Genomic DNA, 21,932 nt, shown 5'->3' with positions numbered 1-21,932 from the left:
ACAGGTCACTTGCCTATCTTCTCCAACGAGAAGAGTAGAAAACATAGGACACAAGGGATACAGATAGTGAACTGTGAGGAAGGAGAGAGAGATTTACAGTGCAGAGCAGGCGAAAGTGCACTACCTAGATGTATTTTACACAAGTTTTCCTTTTTTTTGCACTTTTATCCTCTATTTTAACTGATTAGCTTGAAATTGTTAACCAATATGTGCATTCCCAGGCCATTAGCAATGCCCCTCTGCTGGTTCCTAGGAGGAGATAAATACATGTGACATTCACCTATAATTTTCTTCCTTTGTATTGGAAATGCCGCAGCCTCAACTTGGTGGCTTGATGGAACGCAATATGGAAATTGAGCAAAACAAGACCCAACGTTCTCTCTTGGGAATACTTTTTTAGTGTGTTTTTTTTAGTATGGAATAACTGCACTGCAGGAAGTTGATTAAGTACATTCACTGCACTCTGTAGCAAGTATTCCTGAACAAATCAATCACAAACTAAATGGAGTAGGAAAAAAGGTGCGAGTATCTAAAAATGCTTTAAATATATTCATGTTCCATTTATTTATAAGGTATTAGTCAATTGTGTTGCAAGTAGGGAGTTAAGAGCAAATGAAATCTTCAGGTGAAGTGGGTTAAAGCAGAGGTCCTCAACTAGGGGTCCATGACAAAATTTTGAGGTAGGGTAGGATGGGATAGCTCACCAGTTGGTTTGTCTCATAAACATCAGTAGTCTCTCCTGCATACTGAGGCAAGTGGATAGTCTCAGTGATACAAAGGTTGTGCATGTTGTGACAATTATGAGGTTTATAGGATTATAATATTTGGGACTACAGCTTTACATTTATGGAAAATGAAGGATCATGTGACCTGTTCTGCTGTCTGCTTGACATAAACCTGGTGCTTTGATTGTCAGAGATCAAAGAAAGGCAGATTGTTCTACTGGGAAGAATGTGCAAAATATTTATGCGTGGAGACGATGGTAGCAGTCTGAGTTTACATTGAGTAGGCTCTGAGTCTACCAAAGTCCCAGGAAGGTATGAGGGTACTGGGCTGTAAACAACTGTGCTGTAAACTGTCCTTTTACTTCTAAAATGAAAGAGAATATGTCTCTCAAGGAGCTAATTAGCATTTCACCTAGTTACAAGGTTAATGTGCTTCACATTGCCATGGGGAAGAGGGCAGAGGAAGCCATTTTTGAGATCAGGTCACATACTTCCCTACAAATCAATGAATATATTAGACAACAGCAGTTTTATGTGTTCAACAGAGAGAAAAGGCTGCTTGACTTTGTGAGCTACCATAGTTGGATGTGGAGGGAGACAGTCTCTAGTCGGAGAGACACATCCTGCAGCCTTCCAGAGTTTCTGGATGACTGTCCTGGTGTGGCCGGGCAATGAATTATTAGAACAGGCTTTACTGCTGCTAGGGGTCTTAAACTCTCCAAAAAATGAGGAGACAGTCACTCAAAGTTACTATTCGGTGAAACAGGGATATGGCAACCCACTGGAAGCAACTGTAGACTGCTTGTTATAAGGACTGTAATTATGTAAAAGGGGATCATTCCTCTCCATCGTTTATTTTCTTTTGTAGGCAACTTATACTTTAGTGTGCAGTCAATAGTGCTTCTAGTCATTCGTTCAAAATCTTCAAACGTGAAATCTTGCTGTAGCATTATTAAGCTAGTAACTGGAAATTCAAATCTTTTTTTAAATGTTATTAGTCGCCATGGAGATTGTAACAATGTGCAGTCAACTTTGATTTCCACTTCAGGGCTTGAGCACACAAACTAAGGCTGACACTCCAGTGCAGCACTGAGAGGGCACTGCACCATCTTTTGGATAAGAGGTTGAATTGAGGCCTTATCAGCCTGCTTGGGTGCCTGTGAAAAATCCCAAGGAACTATTTCAAAGAAGAGCACGGGAGTAATCCACGGTGTGTTGGCCAATATTTATCCCTCAATCAAGTCACAAAAAGATAGATTATCTCGTCATTATCACGTGGATGTTTTCTTCACTCTCATGCTGAGCCGCCCTATGTCAGTTGGAAGCACCTTGCCCATTTGAAAAGAGACTGTTTTATTACAGATTAAACTGGTGCTTGAAACGAGGAGGGGACACCATCAACGGAGAGTGTGTGCTCGCAACGTGGACTTGGAGGAGGTGGAAGAAGTCTAGATTTCGAGGTTCTATTGACAGCAAACTGTCAATGTTTACCGTCATTACCCTGTGAAATTGACAGCAACTTTCGGCATCTGCAGTTAAATGCGGTAATCCACAAGTTGCTAAAGTAATTTCCTGATCTTCCACAGGGTATGGTGCTAAGTCACTGCAGATAGCAATCTTTAGAAATCACTGAACTGACAAGAACTTCCCTTTTCACTGCTCTTTAAAAAGCCCAGATAAAATTACGCCTGGTTAATGAGATGTAACAGTCATTAATGGCGTACTGGGTCATAACCACTGCTGAAACTTTTCTGGCCCTGAAAAATCAATTTTATATTCATCTCAATTTTTTCCATTACCATAAAAATTCCAGTATTTTTAAAACAATGAAGTTTATTTTTTTTTAAGAGGTTTGATGTTTTAGTTTCCCGTGTTTATACCAATATTTATTTCATTCTCTGTAAAATTTCTAAAAGGTGAAGGATAAGCAGCGCACTTTACTTCCTGATTTCATAGAATCAGGATGGCTACAGCATAGGGGCCATTCAGCTCAGCATATCTGTGCAGGCTCTCTGAAGGAGCAAGTTGCTAAGTGGCATTCCGATTTACTTCCTTATCTGTGCCTTTGTTACCTCCAGACTTGACTATTCTAATGCACTCTTGGCTGACCTTCCAGAGTCTACCCTCCATAAACTTGAGGTCGTCCAAAATACTGCTGCCCATGTCCGAACTCACACCAAATACTCATTCACTCATTTCATACATTGGTTTCTGGTTAAACAACGCCTCAACTTTAAAATTCTCATCCTTGTTTTCAAATCCTCCACTGCCTTGCCTTACCCTATGTCTGTAATCTTATAATCTTTCGAGATATCTGCTCTCCTCTAATTCATGACTTGAGCATTTCTGATTTTAATTACTCCACCATTGGTGGCTGTGCCTTCAGCTGCCTAGGCCTTAAGCTCTGGAATTCCCTCCATTCACCTCTCTACTGCGTTTTCCTCCTTTAAGATATTCTTAAGACATGTCTTTGACCAAGCTTTCTGACTTAATATCTTCTTCTGTAACTTGGTGTCATATTTTGTTTTATAATGTCTCTACGAAATGCCTTGAGACATTTAATTATGTTAAAAGTGCAACATAAATACAGGTTGTTATTGGTTTGCTGTTGTGAGAATGCTTCAATGTGATTGGCTGCTTATCCTGCTTGATGACATCACTGTTGCTGAACGCCTGGCTTAACACCAAATTCATATTAATGCTGGGAAAGGCGAAATCCATGCTACATCTTTGTGGGCAGCTTTCTTCAAGGTCAGAGGTGAGTGCCATTACGTAATTATTCACAGCAAAATCCGATCTCCAGGCTTTCAGCAAGGCTGTAGCAATTGGGATCTAGTGGGACATAATCCTTCAATGTCTTCAGTCTGAGTTAAAACGGCTGAAGGCATTGTCACAATCTTCCTTGTATCTCAGACTTGAAGCTTGGCATTCATGATCATGCGCTTTTCTGAAAGATGGATAGGTGTTGTCTGGACTCTTGTATCTTTCAAAATATCACTAGCCATTTATGAGGGGGTTGGGAGGAAGAAAAGTTGGGGGTGGGGAGGCAGCCTTTGTCACTAAAGGAATCATTACAATGAATTTAGTTGGTTTAAGTCTATCTGGGCTTTCTTTATTTCTCCAGTTCTCTCACGTGCCATCTGCCTCCACCATTCCTGGTGGTCCTAATTCAAATCACTGGTTTCATCACCGTGCTGGGGTTTGGCATTGAAATAAAAGTGAATTTCTGTTTCTGAAATGAAGAATGTGGACCTGGAATTATAGTCCAGTCTGACTATGTATGCACAAAATGAACAAATAGTGAACACTGATTTTATTGTTCTTCATTTCCTGATAAGCAAATGGCTGATGCAGTGGAACTTGGGCAGCAAATAGGCACATAAGATTAATAAATACTTCTTTATATAAGGTGTAATAGAGCTATATCACCAAGAACAAGATAAGTTACAAAATTGTTGCAAAGGTAAATAAATACCAGATATAGATAAAATTTTAATGCGACCGCCGGCTTCAAAACCCACAAGCAATGATACAGAACATCTGTAAATCAGTGCAACCATGAAGGCTGAAAAAAACTGAGCAGGTGGAGGAATTAGTAAAAGAAATAAAGCTGCTATTAACCCTGTGCTGTGTCACAATATCACTGTGCTAAATGGAATAGATTTCGAACAGATCTAGCAACTCAAGGCTGTACATCCTTGAGGCGCTGTAGGCCATCAGCAGCAGCAGAATTGTACTTGAACACAATCTGTAAACTCATGGCCTGGTATTTCCCCCAATCTATCATTACCATCAAGCCAGGGGATCAACCCTGATTCAAAGAGGAGGGCAGGAGGGTATACTAGGAGCAGCACCAGGCAGACCTAAAAACAAGGTGTCAACCTGATGAAGTTATAACACAGGACTATTGCATGCTAAATAGCATAAGCAGCAAGTGATAAGAGAGCTAAGCAACCATACAACCAACGGGTCAGATCTATGCTCTGCAGTTCTGCCACATCCAGTCGTGAATGGTGGTGGACAATTAAACAACTCACTGGGGCAGGAGGCTCCACAAATATTCCCACCCTCAATGACGGAGGAGCCCAGCACATCAGTGCAAAAGATAAGGCGGAAGCATCTGCTACAATCTTCAGCCAGAAGTGCTGAGTGGATGATCCATCTCGGTCTTATGCGGAGGTCATCAGCATCACAGATGCCAGTCTTCAACCAATTCGATTCACTCTACGTGATATCAAGATACAGCTGAAGGCACTGCAAAGGCTATGAGCCCTGACAATATTCCAGCAACAGTACTGATGACCTATGCTCCAGGACTTGCTGTGCCCCGAGCCAAGTTGTTCCAGTACAGCTACGACATTGGATTCTAAATGGCTATGTGGAAATTGCCCAAGTGTGTCCTGTACACAAAAAGCAGGACAAATTCAACCCAGCCAATTATCACCCCATCAGTCTATTCTCGATCATCAGTGAAGTAATGGAAGGGGTCATCAACAGTGCTATCAAGCAGCACAGGCTTAGCAATAACCTGCTCACTGACACCCAGTTTGGGTTCCGCCAGGGCCACTCAGCTCCTGACCTCATTATAGCATTGGTTCAAACATGGGCAAAAGAGCTGCACTCCCGAGGTAAGGCGAGTGAGACTGGCCTTGACATCAAGGCAGCATTTGACCAAGCAAAACTGGAGTCAATGGGAATCAAGGGAAATGGGGAAAACTCTCTGATGGTTGGAGTCATACCTAGCACAAAGGAAGATGGGGTAGTTGTTGGAGGTCAGTCATCTCAGCTCCAGGACATCACTGCAGGAGTTCCTCAGTGTAGTGCCCTCGGCCCAACCATCCTCAGCTGCTTCATCAATGATCTTCCTTCCATCATAAGATCAGAAGTGAGGATGTTGACTGATGATTGCACAATGTTCAGCACCATTACATCTCCTCAGAAACTGAAGCAGTCCATGTCCAAATGCAGCAAGAACTGGACAATATCCAGGCTCGGGCTGACAAGAGGCAAATAACATTTGCAATGACCATCTCCAACAAGAGAGAATCCAACCATTGCCCCTTGATGTTCAATGGCATTACCCTCACTGAATCCGCCACTATCAACATCCTGGAGGTTATCATTGACCAGAAACTGAACTGGACTGGCCATATAACTACTGTGGCTACAAGAGCAGGCCAAAGGCTAGGAATTGTGTGACGAGTAACTCACCTCCTGACTCCCCAAAGCCTATCCATCATCTACAAGGCACAAGTCAGGAGTGTGATGGAATACTCCCCGCTTGTCTGAATGAGTACAGCTCCTACAACACTCAAGAAGCTTGACACCATCCAGCACAAAACAGCCTGCTTGATTGGCACCACATCCACAAACATTCACTTCCTCCACCACCGACAAACAGTAGCAGCATTGTGTACCATCTACAAGATACACTGCAAGAATTCACCAAAGCTCCTTTGACAGCACCTTCCAAACCCATGATTACGACCATCTAGAAGGGCAAGAGCAGCAGATAGATGTGAACACCACCACCTGGAAGTTCCCCTCCAAGTCACTCACCATCCTGACTTGGAAATATATCGCCATTCCTTCACTGTCGCTGGGTCAAAATCCTGGAACTCCTTTCCTAACAGCACTGTGGGTGTACCTACACCACATGGCCTGCAGCGGTTCAAGAAAGTAGCTCACCACCACCTTCTCAAGGCAACTGAGGATTGGTGATAAATGCTGGCCCAGCCAACGAAGCCCACATCCCATGAATGAATAAAAAATGTACTTTGTGCACAAGTGCTGTCCAATGAATCTTTTATAAGGACAAACAACAACTATTTTTTGAGCAAAATGTGAAAGGATTGGTCAGTACTAAAGCATTAATGAATTCCACAACAACGACTGATAAAAAAAAGCTTGCTAAAGAAAATTGCTGAAGCAGAAAAATCACGATTGCAGAGTAGTTGATAATGGTGTGTGCCATGGAAATCACACAGCTAATGTCTGCAGAGCATAAGGCCAAGGAACTGGAAAAACTACCAATGTCAAATGACATAATTTTGCAGTGCATTGATTGGCTGCATAATAATGATTTTGCTATTCAACTTGATGAATGCACAGTCGTTTCCAAAATGTATCATTTACTTGTCTAAATTCGGTATGTGTGGAATAAGGAATAAATGACTTTTAGTTTTTGCAAAGAGCTCAAGACAAGTCAGACAATATTTTTGAATTGCTGGATGATTTCAGGCCTTCAGCAAAGAACAACTGAACAAATTACATCAGGGTCTGCATTGATGGGGCTGCAGCATTGAGCGAATCAGAGAGAACAGTGTCACAGGGCAGCGTGCACAGGGCGGCGGGGTGGGGGGTGGGGGGAACGTGTGGAGACTAGGATTCTGGCCAGCATATCTGTCCATTGGAAGTTTGAAATTCCTGATTAAGTAGCAGTTGGGACTTCCTCTGGGTCTCTATGTGCAACAATGGCAAATGTCTGAATGTTTGCTGCTAATTCCATTGGAAGATCTGGGCCATGATGATGGGGCAATTTTCTTTAACAAGAACCTTGTCAAATACACTAAATTAAGAGGACAGGTGATGAGGAAAATAGGACTGGCAAAGGCAGAATTAGAATACAATGGCAGTTAACACAAAAGGGAATACAAAAATCTTTTACCACCATGTAAATGTTAAGTGGAGAGTAAGAAATGGGCCTGTTAGGGGCAGACAATGTAACAAATGCTTAAGAGGCGCAGAGCAAGGCTACAATACTTAAGCACTTTGTACTGGTGTTTACTAAGCAAGAGGATGCTGACAAAATATCGGTAGCAGTGGAGAGGGAAGGAGGAAGTGAATGGTTTGAAAATTGATAGCAAGGATGTGACAGGCTATGCATAGAGTGGATAAGTTATACGTAGAAAATAGGCCCTTCGAGCCTGCTCCACCATTCAATATGACCATGGATAAGCCTCTATTCAACGCCATACTCCTGCTCTCTCCCCATAACCCTTGACGCTGTCTGTCCAGCCCTGTCAGAATTTTATATATTCAATGAGATCACTTCTTATTCTTCTAAACTCCAGTGAATACAGGCCTGGTCAGCCCAATCTCTCCTCTTATGACAATCCTGCCATTCCAGGAATCAGTTTGGTGAGCCTTTGCTGCACTCCCTTAATGGCAAATATATTCTTTTTTAGGTAAGGAGACCAAAACTGCACATAATACCCCAGTTGTGGTCTCACCAAGGCCCCGTACTGCTGCAGTGAGACATCCTTGCTCCTGTACTCAAGCCCTCTTGCAATGAAGGCCAACATACCATTTGCCTTCTTAACTGCTTGCTGCACCTGCATGCTTACTTTCAGTGATTGGTGTACAAGGACATCCAGATCCCTTTGTACATCAACATTTCCCAATCTATCACAATTTAAATAATATTCTGCCATTTTGTTTTTCCCTACCAAAGGGGATAACTTCACACTTATCCATGTTATACTGCATCTGCCATGTATTTGCCCACTCACTCAACTTGTCTAAATCGCCTTGAAGCCTCTTAACATCCTCCTCATCACTCTCATTCCCACCTAGTTTTGTGTTGTCAGTTGCCTGGTCCAGATGGCTTGCATCCCAGGTTGCTAAAGGAAGTCGGAGTGGAGATAGTTGAACAGTTAGCCATATTCTTCCAATTTTCCCTAAATACAGGGGGAAGTGTCAGGGGATTTGAGAGTGGCAAATGTGACACCCTTATTCAGGGAAGTGTGTGTAAGGACATTCCTAGTAACTACCAGCTGGTCAATGTAACATCAGTGCTGGGTAAGGTTTTAGAAGTAATGATCAGGGAAGTGAGAGGTGATGGACTTTTGCAGAAGGAATAGGGAGAAGCAATATAAACTTAATGGCATATTTCTAAAGAGCGTGCAAGGACAGAGGGACCTGGGGATTTGTGTGCATAGATATTTTAAGGTGGCAGGACATATTGAAAGAGCAGTGAACAATCCATATGGGGTCTTGGGCTTCATAAGTAGAGGTATTGAGTACAAAAGCAGAGAAGTTATATTGAACCTGTATAAAACTCTGGTTAGGCCACAACTGGAGTACTGCCTCCAATTCTGGTCATCACACTTTAGGAAGGGTGTTAAGGTCCTAGAGAGGGTGAAGAGATTTACCAGAATGGTTTCAGGGATGAGATTTTAACTACAAGGTTGGGTTCGAGAAACTGGGGTTGTTTTCCTTGAAGCAAAGGAGATTCGATTGAGCTGCATAAGGTTATGGCAGGTTTAGACAAGGTAGAGAAAGAAAAGCTGTTCCCATTAGCTGATGTTACAAGGGCTAGGGGACACAGATTTAAGGTTTCGGGCAAGAGATGCAGCGGTGATGTGAAGTAGAACTTTATGCAGTAAGTGGTAATGACCTGGAACTTGCTGCTCATGAGGGTGTAAGTGGAAATGAAGAATGATTTCAAAAGGAAATTGGATTGGCACTTGAGCAAACTCAACGTTAAAGGCTGTAGGTATAGAGCTGGGGAATGGGACTGATTGGATTGCACTTGACAACTGTCATGGACTTGATGGGCCAAATGTCATCCTCCTGTGCTATACCAACCCTAAGGCTATGGCTGAAAAGCATTTGGTGTTGTTTAAAAAATATAAAAGCTGCCGCATCTCATGTAATTCGGACACATTGCTTTTAACACCATGAGGCACTTACAGCGAAAGATATTGAACCATGTTCTCAACATAGCAGTAACACTTGTTAATTCTGTTAAACTCTAGGGGTTCTGCTACACTTTGTGAGGGAATGGGTATTGAGCGCAACTCGATGTTCATGGATACACAGCTGGTAGCACATCTTTCTGCTCGACATAACAAATTTGATATCTATTTTCCAGGACTCATGACGGAACAATCTGCTACAACTGTGAGCTACAAGCCCATTTGGTGAGAACATTGAAGCTAAACTGCAACCCTCTGTCCCCTCAAAACTAGTGGAATAGCTCACTGACAATTAAACAGCTCCCTCAGGACCAAGTTCCGTGAACAGCCACTGGAGACATGTTTGTGCGAATGCTCCGAAGAATACTCTAAGTCCTCACTTAAAATTGTGGTAGCGCTCCTGAAAATCACGACTGAGTGAAACGACTTTAAGTGAATCATAGGTTCCCATTGGAGTCAATGTTAAAGCCAGAGTTAGGTTCCTTTGGACATTTCTTGCTTGGGAAAACCAATGTATGAGTTGAAATACTGTACCATACATGTGCAGCACTGTAATTTCTAGCTGAAATAACTTGCAAAATAAAATACGTCACTAAAAATAAAATACAATACACAATACAATTAAATTGTTTAAAAAAATTACAGTACCTACCTCAGTACAATGCTTTTAGATTGACCAGACTCCATTTAATATAGCTAACAGCTGACTACTTGCACCAACCAACTTCTGGCACTAGATAGAGCCCATGACTGCAGTGTGATTTGGCAGGCAGCGGTCAATGCGGGGGCAGATGGTGGCCAGGGCAGGGGGTGGGGGGCAGGCGGACGAGGGACTGAGAGTGAGGGTTTGCAATTCTGCAAGAAAAGTCGTGAGCACTGAAGAGGAAGTCTGTGGCAAATGAATTTAGTGAAACTGGCAACATTAAAAGGATAAACTGACACTACTTTATTAATGATGTTAAAGTGGAACGACGTGAAGTGAGTTGACATTAAGCAGGGGTTTACTGTACAGCACTGATGCTTCTGCAACACTGAAAATGCTGGTCCTATTTAATATAACCAACATAAGCGAAGCTGGATTTTCATCAATGACAAAAACCATACTGAGCCAGGATGAACACTGGCCATGCCATACACATGTGCTTGCTGGAGCTATCCCTACAACTTGACAGACATGTTGCTTAGCACCAGTAACAAGTTTCATATTAGGCAAACAAAACAAGAATAAATATATGCACTTAATTGTATAGCATACTTCAAAAAAATTAATTAATTTTAAGTAGAAAGAATACTTGTGTTATATGGTTCCACAGAATTTTTACAACACAGAAGGGGAGCTTCAGTAGCAGAAGTGTTGAGAACACTTGGATTAGAGAATCAGACAATTGGTTCACAGCATTCAGATATATTTCAGTTCTCATCTCTTAAGTCAAGTCCTTCATTTTCATATTATTTGTTTAATTAGAAAAACTTATAACAATTTGTGAAGAATGGGAGCAAAGCCAGGAAGCAGAACAGGTGCAGCAGTTAACATGCAAAACTGAGGCAGAACAGCATTATCACAGGTAGGAATTGCAGCATTAAAACTTTACATAGCTAGTGTTTTAATTGGGCATACTTCATTTTCTGTGGGAACAGTTCAAAACAGGAAGAAAGATTTTGTAAATAGGATGCATAGTTTCATAGCAAGCATATGCAGACTTGATATTCTTAATTATAGATAAATATTCACGTTATATCATCATTACCTGCAGCATGGCTGACAGGCTGAGCAGCAGAGCCCTGTGAGGAAATGAGACAGCAGGTTGCACCACAGCAAAGAAGGGGCTGAGTAGAGCAGAGGTGAGCAGAAAACAATTATAGCTACGTTGTGCATTTTTAAAAGGAGTCCATACTCCGGATCCAACTAGCCAATGTCATAATTGATAGAAAAGATGATGATAGCAGTAAAAAGCCCAGAATTCCATGCAATAAATAGAATTTGATTTATTTAACAGCTGTAAATCTATGGATTAGCTATGATACTACTTGGCCTGCAATAAGCAATCAACACTGAACATGCATATATAGGCAGTCAGATGGAGGACACATTCCTAGATAAAGGAATGGTCAATAGAATTCTGAGATCCGATTGACTGAAGGTACATTATATATTCTTCTATAAAAAAAATTGATCTGATCATTTCAAAACATGCAAATTGGCATTTCCTAAGAAACAGTGTGAGAGTACCATCTGCCATATTCCTATAATCCCTGAACAACAGAAAAGCATGTCTATGGAAATTAATAGCTGAATAATTAAGAAATTCTGAAACTCATTTTTGTACACTAACCAACAGAAGAGGTGTCCTTTCCCACAGTCCACTGCTGGTGCACTTAGTAGAGGGAAACTCAGCTGGTCCATTGTAGAACCTGATCTTTGACAGGTTAGTCTCACTGCCCTTTCACAGCCAGGCGTGGGACACCATCTGATAACTGGATTATTTTCCACAAATGCCTGAAACAAAAAGAATATTAATGTATTGAATTCTGACAAAGTACAAATATTAAACACCCAAGAAAAGAGCAGTAGGTTCAGTGCCATCTCATTTCTGGGAGCTAGTTCTGAATCTAGCCTAGGCTAAGGTATACCTGGAGTCTTCAAAGTTCAATATTTAGACCTATTTATTAAATCTATGGAATTCATTGCCACAGAAGGCTGTGGTGGCCAGGTCACTGAGTGTATTTAAGACCGAGATAGATACGTTCTTGATTGGTAAGAGGATCAAAGGTTACGGTGGGAGAATGGGGTTGAGAAACTTATCAGCCATGATTGAATGGCAGAGCAGACTCGATGGACCAAATGGCCTAATTTCTGCTCCTATGTCTTATGGTCTTATTTTGTCAGTTTGTTTACAACAACAGCTTTTGCAAATTATATTTATTCAAGTTAAATCTTTATAAATGTATTTGGGAAAATTTCCTTATTACTGATTGCATTTTTATTTATGTTTACTTGCCTCACAGTTACAGATAAGGGAGTAGGTACACAGCCTGCTTTGCTGGCTAGTGCCTGTGTTCCCCTCATGCTGGGGGGATAGGTTGCAAAGGTGTCAAGGTACTTTTTAGTGCCATACCCAAGTGGCCGTTAACTATTTGTGAATCTTGGGGGCAGGCTAAAAACAGGATACTTCAAATCAAGCTTGATCAATTTCCCATCTAAAGATTGCACACTTGTACTTTCAGCAAGCATCATGGAATAAGAGTCAAGACCAGCAACCTTAGGCAATATTTCCCTCTCTACTGATTGACTGAGGCCGCTATAGTACTCAGACTGTTTTCTGATGGATGGCATCTAAGTCAACCAGATTTGGGCTTAACCTTGTTTTTTGTACAACTCAGTTACTCACTATAAAAAAGGCATTAAGTTATCAGAGGAACTGTAAGTTTCTGTTTTAGTTTTGTTTAACGTCACTACATGATCCCTTTAAGGTGAAGCAGTTCATTACACATATGGTATTTACCATTTACAGTATTGTGAAAGAAATGATACACGGGGGAGGCAGTGGCGTAGTAATCCAGAGACCCAGGGTAATGCTCTGGGGACCCAGGTTTGAATCCCACCACAGCAGATGGTGGAATTTGAATTCAGTAAAAATTTGGAATTAAAAGTCTAGTGATGACCATGAAACCATTGTCGGTTGTAAAAACCTATCTTAGTTGGACAATGTCCTTTAAGGAAGGAAACTTGCTGTTCTTACCTGGTCTGGCCTACATGTAACTTCAGACCCACAGCAATGTGGTCGACTCTTAAATGCCCTCTGAACAAGGGCAATTGGGGATAGGCAATAAATGCTGGCCTAGCCAGCAACGTCCACAACCCATGAATGAATAATTTTTTTTTTTTTACAGATTCAATGATTAGAAGTACATAGTAATATTGCAATTTTTAAGTGGACACTATTTTTTTGAATGGAGGTAGTGCATTTTCTGACCATGAGATGCTCCTAAATGTTGGCCACAGCTCAATCAGAACATGCTCTAACTTTATCTCACCAGGCATGGAATTGACAATGTATGTATGACAGGTTACCACTCAATATTATATTGACGATATCAGTGTGGCAATTATGCTTAATGATATTGAGGTCTAGATTAGTGCTTGCCCAGTAATGCAGCTCAGGATGGAACTGAAGCAACACATCAGGATGGTGCCAGTTTGATCCTCTGATCTTTGTTGTTGTCTGAACTCAGCTTGGGCAGTGGTGGGCAATTAAAAAAGAATCCTGACAGCTTCTGCTCATTGTCCAGAAACTGCTGCCATTAAATACAGGTGTGGACGGTGGGTGGGTGGGAGTCTGGCTCAACTGTGATTGCTCATTTCCTCCCAACACACAGGTTAATTAAATGGATACCTGGTCTAGACTAAGGGGAAGAATAAACACCTTGTTGAAAGACTGGAAGATGGCTGGTATATCAGCATGAGTCAGTATTGCAAGGAAAGAACAAAGAACACTGGAGAGGAGGAGAATTAAATTTGAAAAAAGCTAGAGTAACTGTAGTACTGACTTCTGCTGCTTACTTAGATAAATTTGATCCAACAGAACTGCAATATTTCGAGGTCTTGCAAATTGTTGAAGAGTCTGAAATATGTGGGGATTACCTATCAGGCTTATGATGAACCAGAGTAAATAAACCTCAATGTTACATGTGGCATTTCTTTCAATGGAGCATCCAGAGTTTGCTTCTTTTTGTGCATGTTTTATATACTTGCAAAATAAATCTAATGATGAAATTAAAAGCAATTATTTCACATTTTTTATATCACAAATTAACTTTTGTACAGATTGATTTTACAACTGGTGAAGCTAGACAGTTGTGTGACACTTGACTGTTGCATGTCAGGCCAATCCTGTCCTCATGACATTCACACATGACCTTCAATATTAACAGTCAGGAATGGTAAGGGGAGCCTGATAGCGGGCAAACAACCAGGCAAGGCTGAGGAAATGGAGGCCCCGCTGATCTTAATAGTAGGGACTCATTTGAATAGCTATGTGTAGATTTATCCTATCCTTGGCCACATTGGCTGTCTAGCCAGCAGAGAAATTTAATGAGGATGTAGCAGGGGATTTGTGGGAACAGTTTCTGCAGTTAGTGTGAAGGGCAGGCCTCAAGACACGATCAGAGGAGGAGAAATGGAAGATTCTGGACAATGATCGAGAAGGTACAGGAGGAAGAATTCTACATCAAACTGAAGGGATTATGAGGAAAGCTCTTAATATTGTTTCTATTTACTTTTAATCTGACTTAGTCAGACATTAGGACAGTAATCGTAGGAAGGAGATTGGTTCTGGCATCTTGAGGGACTATCAGAATTGGGGCTGACAAGGTCCAAAGAGAACACATCTGTCCCACCTGGCTCATAAAGTGTTCCAAAAGGGGATCCTTAAAACTTACTTCAGGCAGTCAATACCTCCCACCTTGAATCTGCTGTTCAGCATCTGGAAAAACAGGTCTTCCCTGATATTCAGTTAAGTTTGTATACGGTGTAGATTATGTCATCAGGCTGCAATATTAACAAGGCCCTCAGTTGCCTTCGGGCAATAAAAATTTAATGGCCGACATACTTGATCTTGCTGTTTTAATTCCTGCCACCACCCATCGCAATTGCCTGTTGCGTGAGTCGGTAGGGAGCGTGGGTATGATGTGATTTTGTTAAAATCAAGGCCATGGTCTTTCTGTCAAGGACCACTTATAGGACAGGAACACTCACCAATTTGTATTATTTGCAAAAGGACAAGGTCTTACACCTTGATAAATAAAGTGGGGAACATCCATAATAAATTAACTTGGGAGAGTGGCTGAAAGGTTTTATGGAGCGACAGTCAAGTCTATATTGACTATGTCTGATTATTACAGAAGGGCAATTGCAAAATATGAATGCTGAGCTATATCAGGTAAGCAGAACATTTGAAGACTGAAGCCATTATTCTGATTCAGTAGTGTGTTCTGGTCAGACCATACATCAAATGTGCACAATGCACATCACTGAGGCCAAGGCAGACATACAAGAATAGAAGCATGCTGAGAAGTACAGCTTGCCTGATCCAGACTGTCAGAAGACTGAGTGACAAGGAAAGGTTAGAAAAATGTGAATTCCTCAGCATCAAAATAAACATGAGATTACTTAAAGATCAGATACTAAATGGATAATGTTTTGTTTCCAGTTGCAATTGCAGGACAAGTGGTCACAGTTATGGACAAGTGGTCACAGTTATTAACCTGTGATTTGAGGACACAAAGATCAGTTAACAGCTAAAACTTTGTGAAGGCAATTTCTGGATTAATTCAAATGTCATTCTGATCGTGGGATGGCTGGGGCAGGGATCGGTGGGTAGAAGAGGGGTAGACACTGCAGGTACCTATGGAAAGATAAGGTAGAGAATCAAATGGTTTTCCATCTTTATACATACATTTTCCCTTTCCTTTCTCATATGCTAAGACCAACTGTAGTAACCTCATGTCACCTGCTGTGGAAGGATACTCAGAATCAAACCTGCAAGCTTCTGCTCTTTTTGGCTCAGTTACACGCCATCAGAAAACAGTCCAAATTTTTCCAATATTTTTTCTGATATTCTCCAAAACATAACCTCAAAACTATAAGTAACACAAACCTAATTAAAAAGAAATTTTCTTCAATAGTCCTGTCAACATTTGCCCTCATTACTCCTCTGAAAGCGACAGCAACTTCTGGAAGCCACACTGGGCTTGTAACTGTAACTTGGTCAGTATACTTAGCTCATAATTATTGCTGAACTACCACTCTTGCCCTGAAAAACTAATTTTACATTTGTGGAATGTCAAATTTTCCACATCATGAAAAAATATTTTTAATATTTTAATTTTTTTTTTAAAGTTTATGATATTTCAGCTTCTATCTTAATTCCTTGTGTATGTCCCATCTTTATTTCTGTCTCTGTAAAATTATATTAAGAAGTGAAAAATAATCAGTATTTCTAATATCCTGGTTTGTTGTCTGTGAAAATTCTTCAATGTGATTGGCTGCTTGATGACATTATTGTTGGTCGCTGGGAGCTCCCCTCAACTTGAATCTGCTTGCAAGTTCAGGTTGGGAAAGGTAAAATCCACACTGCAGGGATTGTTAGATCTTTGTGTGCAGCTTTCCTTGAAGTCAGTGGCAAGTGTTATTATTCACCACGGACAGCAAAATCTGGCCCATTATGCTAATTAATTGTATCTATCTAGAATTTCTGTCAGTATGAACTATTTAAATCTTTGATCACCATTAAACCTTTACTGCTGAGAACAATGACAGTGAGACACAATTCCTATACAGGCCTCATCCATGATATCAAACTACGAAAAATGTGCAAAAGTGAGCACTAGTGCTCTTCTGACCAGAGGAACAGCTAACGGAAATCCCTCTCCAAATAATAAGGTACAATTGTACTTAGAGTAACAATAATCAAGGTTCTTGTCATCATAACTTTATAGCATCGCTTACTAAGTTCCCAATTATCTAATCTATGTAATTTTTAAAAATACTTTTTTTCACAGCTTATCACGTTTCAAGTGAACGTTAGTGCCCAACATTTTTTTAAATATACACATTACATAACCAAGAGCATGAATACTGAATTAAGTAGTTAAGATCATTTTTAATGTGGTTACTTGATTCCAAAGCTTACCTTAATGTCAAACTGCAAATAACGTTTGTCCATTTCTCTGGAAACCAAGTTTTCTATGATATCTACAGGAACTAACTGAAAGCAGTCAAAGGCGGGACAGATTATATTGTGGGCTTCTCCCTCTTGAATCTTGATATTCAAAAACCTGCAGAAAGAATGAACTATTACTGTAAATACTGGGGAAGTGTACAGTGCTTTGATATTTAATCACTCAACTTCAACAAAAACTTAAAGGCACAGACTTGTGATCTAAAGGGGGAGGTGGTAGCATTGTGGTATTGTCACTAGACCAGTATTCCAGAGACCCAGGGTAATGCTCTGGGGACTTGGGTTCGAATCCCACCAAGGCAGATGGTGAAATTCGAATTCAATAAGAATCTGAAATTAAAAGTCTAATGATGACCATGAAACCATTGTCGATTGTTGTCAAAACCCAACTGGTTCACTAATGTCCTTTAGGGAAGGAAATCTACTGTCCTTAGCTGGTCTTGCCTACATGTGACTCCAGGCCCACAGCAATATGGTTAAAAAATGCCCTCTGAACATGGGCAATTAGGGATGAGCAATAATGGCCTAGCCAGCGACCCCCACATCCCATGAATATAAATAAAAATCTGTGATACATTTCACCAGCTGCTCATTACAGTTACACAGCCTTTCTATGGGTTTTGTACTGGAACTGGTGTTAATTAGGAATTAATTTCAGCATGTATATATGGAAAAGATCACTTTTAATTAAAACATTAATAGACAGCGGTAGCTGTCAATGATTCAGAAGAAATTCTACAGTCAGGATCAATTAACTGGCAATATTTAGCCAGCATGATTCAAATTTCAGGCAGTGGATATTTAAATTGACCTCTCACACTGGGAGCTTTGTACTCTAAAGTTAAAGCAAATAGACAGTTCCTCATATTTAAACTTTAAGTTTGTGAGATTCATACAACTTCAGCTTGGATAAAACATTTGCTTTAGAATATGCACACAAGAAATCAAAGGCCCAAATATTCCAGTAGCTGGATCAGAAATGGGAAGTAAGTTGGGAGATGTGTGTCAGGACCTTGCAAAAGTCCTAAACTTCTGATGGCTGATTTACACTGCCTGGGATTCTCTGCAAAAGTCTCTGATACTGAGCTCAATGTTAGAGACTTGGGCTAGAGATGCGGGAATAACCTGCACTGGTAAATTTACCCTGGAAATGTTACACTGGTAAATACATGGTCTAATTCAAATTAGTCAGCGTAATGCAACCGAGCATCATAACCAACACATCACCCCCACTGCCCCCGACAACCATTCTCTTGAGCCGAACACACTAGCTCTCACACTCCCGACAGCACTGTCATGAAAAGAGGGTGTGTCCTGTCTTTGTCTTTCTTTCTTGTGCCTAACAATCTTCTCCAGGGATGACTACGTTGACCCTTTGATGCTTCAGCCAGAATTGGAAGTCCTGACTGAAAAATTGCAAAAGGGTCAGGTCGCAGAAATCTTTGTGGGCGGCATCAATGCAGGCTGGCTAAAATGTTTTGTGATTAATGCTGATGTGCCCTTACGGCACTTAAACACATTAGAGCATTGTAACTTCCTAATTCAGTTCTAGTTTGAGAAAAAGGATACAAAGAACCCAAAAGAAATAAAAAATTGAGTCCATGAAGAATAACTAACGTAATTACTTTGTTTCCCATTTCTACAGCATCACCACAGGAGTCCCTCAAAGATCCATCCTTGTCTTTTTCCTTAACTAAATGCTGTCCATGGCAGTAACATTCACAGATAAAGGTTAGCTACTTTTATGCCATTACACCAAGTTCTACCAAAGGTTGCAGGGTCCGAAGTTCTTTGGACCTTGCAATCATGCTATCAGTTTTTCTGCCCTACATCCAATCTTAGATAAGTCTCAACTCCAGTTAAACACTGGGAGGACTGAAGCCATCATCTTTGGAGGTTGGCACAAATTTTCTTTAAATACCTCCATGGCACCCCTCCCCTTCTCTAATTTCCTCTTGCCTAAGAACCCTTCTGGAATTCTGCAATGCTGACGGCAACCTATTTTGCACTCAACGTTTTACCTCATCGCTGTTTTTTGTGCCTTCAGCTCATTAAGTCCCACTTTCTGAAATTATTTAGTTAAATTAATCTGCCTCTTTACCTCCCTCTCCTGCTTTAATACCTTCCACTAAAGGGGTGGGCAAACTACAGCCCGCAGGCCACATCTGGCCCATGGGAGATTTTCATCCAGTCCGAGCTGCATTACCATACACCTTGGGAATTGTAGTCCACCACACACACCTCTCCCATTGGAAAACCAGATAGCAAAAACTACAACTCCCAGTGGGGGCCTAGACACTAACTACTGAGAAGGAGGAAAGGGAAATGAGGAGGAAGCAACAGTTCCATCCTGTATTTGCAAAACCCGAATTTCCCAATGTTTCCTCCCAAACGTGGTTGCACCTCTGCCTGTACCGCTGGGCCTTATCCAACAGTGGGTCTCCAAAAGGCCATTGGGATTTTGGCAGGATTTTCAGGACAACAGCAGCTTTGTTGCTCTTGAAAAGAATTTTTGATTTTAAGGAAAAAAGTTATAATTAAATTCTGAGGCGAACGGAGGAGGGTGAAGGGGACTCGGGCAGGAAATGCCAGTACAGAAGTGAGTAGAACGATGCGAGCATCACTGTTATACAAAAAGTCTGCTGGAGATTTCCCCGACTCATATTATTCCGTGTTCTACAAATCATTATTATCATGATATGCGGTTTTGCTTCTTTTCAGCTATTAACTATTGGAGTTGAGTTGCCAAACCTCCTGTATTGTCTGGGAGTCAACAGCAATCCCCCTGCAATGGTGCCTTAGAAAGATAACTTTGATCGTTTAAAAACTAGAAGTTCAGTTTTAGTTTCTTTTTAACACTTTTGTTTATAAGAGTTTATATTTATGGGAAGAGAATCTTGGAAGCAGTGCATTGTTCTAGAGTATTATTTTAACACAGTGTTGACTTTAAAACAAAACTGTGTTGCCCATGTTTGAAAACAAATTTTCATTTCTTGAGCATTTATGGCCAATTATACAATTTTCATGTCCAGCTATGGCCTTCAGGTCAAAGATCTGCCCACACCTGCTCTTCAATTAGAAGCGCAGAGATTAACATTTTAATCACTCACTCTTTGGCTTGGTATCAAAGTTTTCCATAACTCTGAAGTGTCTTGGGGACATGTTTCAATGTTAAGACTGAATGAAAACAAGAAGTTTCTGTTGCTGATATTTAACATATACAAATTAAAACTCAATCCACGGAACACATAAAATGTTCGATATCAACTGTTGTCATTTAGTTTAGTTTTAATTCACGAGTAAAACACAAAACCTTTAAGGACGCTGCACCTTCCATCAAGAATATTAGTGATTGATGGGGCATCAATCTCCCTTTGCAGAGTTGCTGAAGTAGCACTGGACAAATGCTAGGCTGCATTCATCCATCATCCCTATGCTCATTGAGCTATACTGGCTCCTCGTTAAGCACCATCTTGATTTTAAAATTCTCTTGCTTTCAAATCCTTCCATGGCCTCATCCCTTCCTAGCTGTGTAACTTCCTCCAGCCCCACAATTCTGATATAACTGCACTCCTCCAATTTTGGCCACTTGTGCATCCCTGAACTTAATCGTTCTACTGTTGGTGGCTACATTCATGCATATTAAATGGCAACTACCAGGTGCAACATATTCCTCCATTTGCATCCAGATTTGTATGTAATTTATTTTCCTCTTTGAAAGCCCTAATACCTAAACAAATAATTTTCCCCCAAACGTGAGCTTGTTGCTTTACCCTTAATTGGAATTGCTCATTAATCTGAAGAGTAATGATCCTACCATCGATTCAAGTGGAGTGATGTACTAGTTGAGAAATTTGCCAGGGGTTTCTATACCACGATCTACCGTAAGCCTACCTCACTGGTCAATACACGCTTTGGGATTCTTACAATTCCATGTGTTAGAAGATTGGCCTTATCAGCAACCTCGTTAATAGGGCCTGAGCCATTTACTCACCATGCTAGCTTGATGCTGAAATAGGGCACATCAAAGCTACCCAGATCAATTCATTTCATGTTGTATATTGCGCAAACTCACACTGTTTCAGCTAAACAAAATAAGTGACAACCATTCGCTGGTTTATTTCCCAGATCAATGTCTTGACCAGAGCCAAGCTGCCTGGTTAAAATTTCAAATGATGCTTCGCAGTTAACTGTCAGTCACCATCAACTGGTGCATTCTCCATGGTAACACCTCCAGCAGAGTCCACTTGCTAACCAATCAGCGGTCTCTTCTCATACAGTATAAATTGTTGTTTCACTGGCATTGGCATTTTCTTACAAATTGTGATAAGTGCAAGACAAAAAGCTTATCAAAAAAGAATCTTTTTTCAGAAATACTCAAGTGGAACTATTAAATCAGTCCCTATGCAGAATCACTTTTTTAATAACTTTGTCTATTGGAATGTATTAAATTCCTTATTCAGCCCATTAATATCCCAGTAGGTATTGCCCACAAAACAAAAAAACTTGATGTTAATAAATAGTCTACTGCGTAGCTATTTGACTATCAAGGTTGTGTGTCAAATGGGCTGCCTACACCAAATAGTTTATTAACTTCCTCAAAAATTCAACTAGTTTGTTGAAATGTGACCTTTTCCAGAAGCCACACTAAAACTCCTATTCTGTCAAAGTATATATCCAATGATCCTTTCTAGAAATTTGCCTATAACTAAAGTCAAGCAACTTTGAAAATTCTCAGCTCTGATTTACTGCCTCATAAGCCTACATGA

At 40.7% G+C, this 21,932-nt stretch overlaps 1 protein-coding gene across 4 annotated transcripts in view; it reads right to left on the bottom strand.

Moving 5' to 3' along the window:
- LOC121276465 (ankyrin repeat and IBR domain-containing protein 1-like) overlaps positions 1 to 21,932 on the bottom strand; it is a 145,926-nt gene that overhangs the window by 37,450 nt on the left and 86,544 nt on the right. For all 4 annotated transcript variants that reach the window (XM_041184898.1, XM_041184899.1, XM_041184897.1 and 1 more), the window contains 2 exons: positions 17,116 to 17,260; positions 11,758 to 11,921 (listed from right to left, as the gene is read on the bottom strand). In XM_041184898.1, coding sequence (XP_041040832.1) covers positions 11,758 to 11,921; positions 17,116 to 17,260 — 309 coding nt within the window. The remainder of the gene's footprint in view (positions 1 to 11,757; positions 11,922 to 17,115; positions 17,261 to 21,932) is intronic.

Source organism: Carcharodon carcharias, chromosome 3 (assembly GCF_017639515.1).
Source record: "Carcharodon carcharias isolate sCarCar2 chromosome 3, sCarCar2.pri, whole genome shotgun sequence".
NCBI lineage: Eukaryota > Metazoa > Chordata > Chondrichthyes > Lamniformes > Lamnidae > Carcharodon > Carcharodon carcharias.
This window is presented reverse-complemented; position numbering and strand designations above follow the sequence as displayed.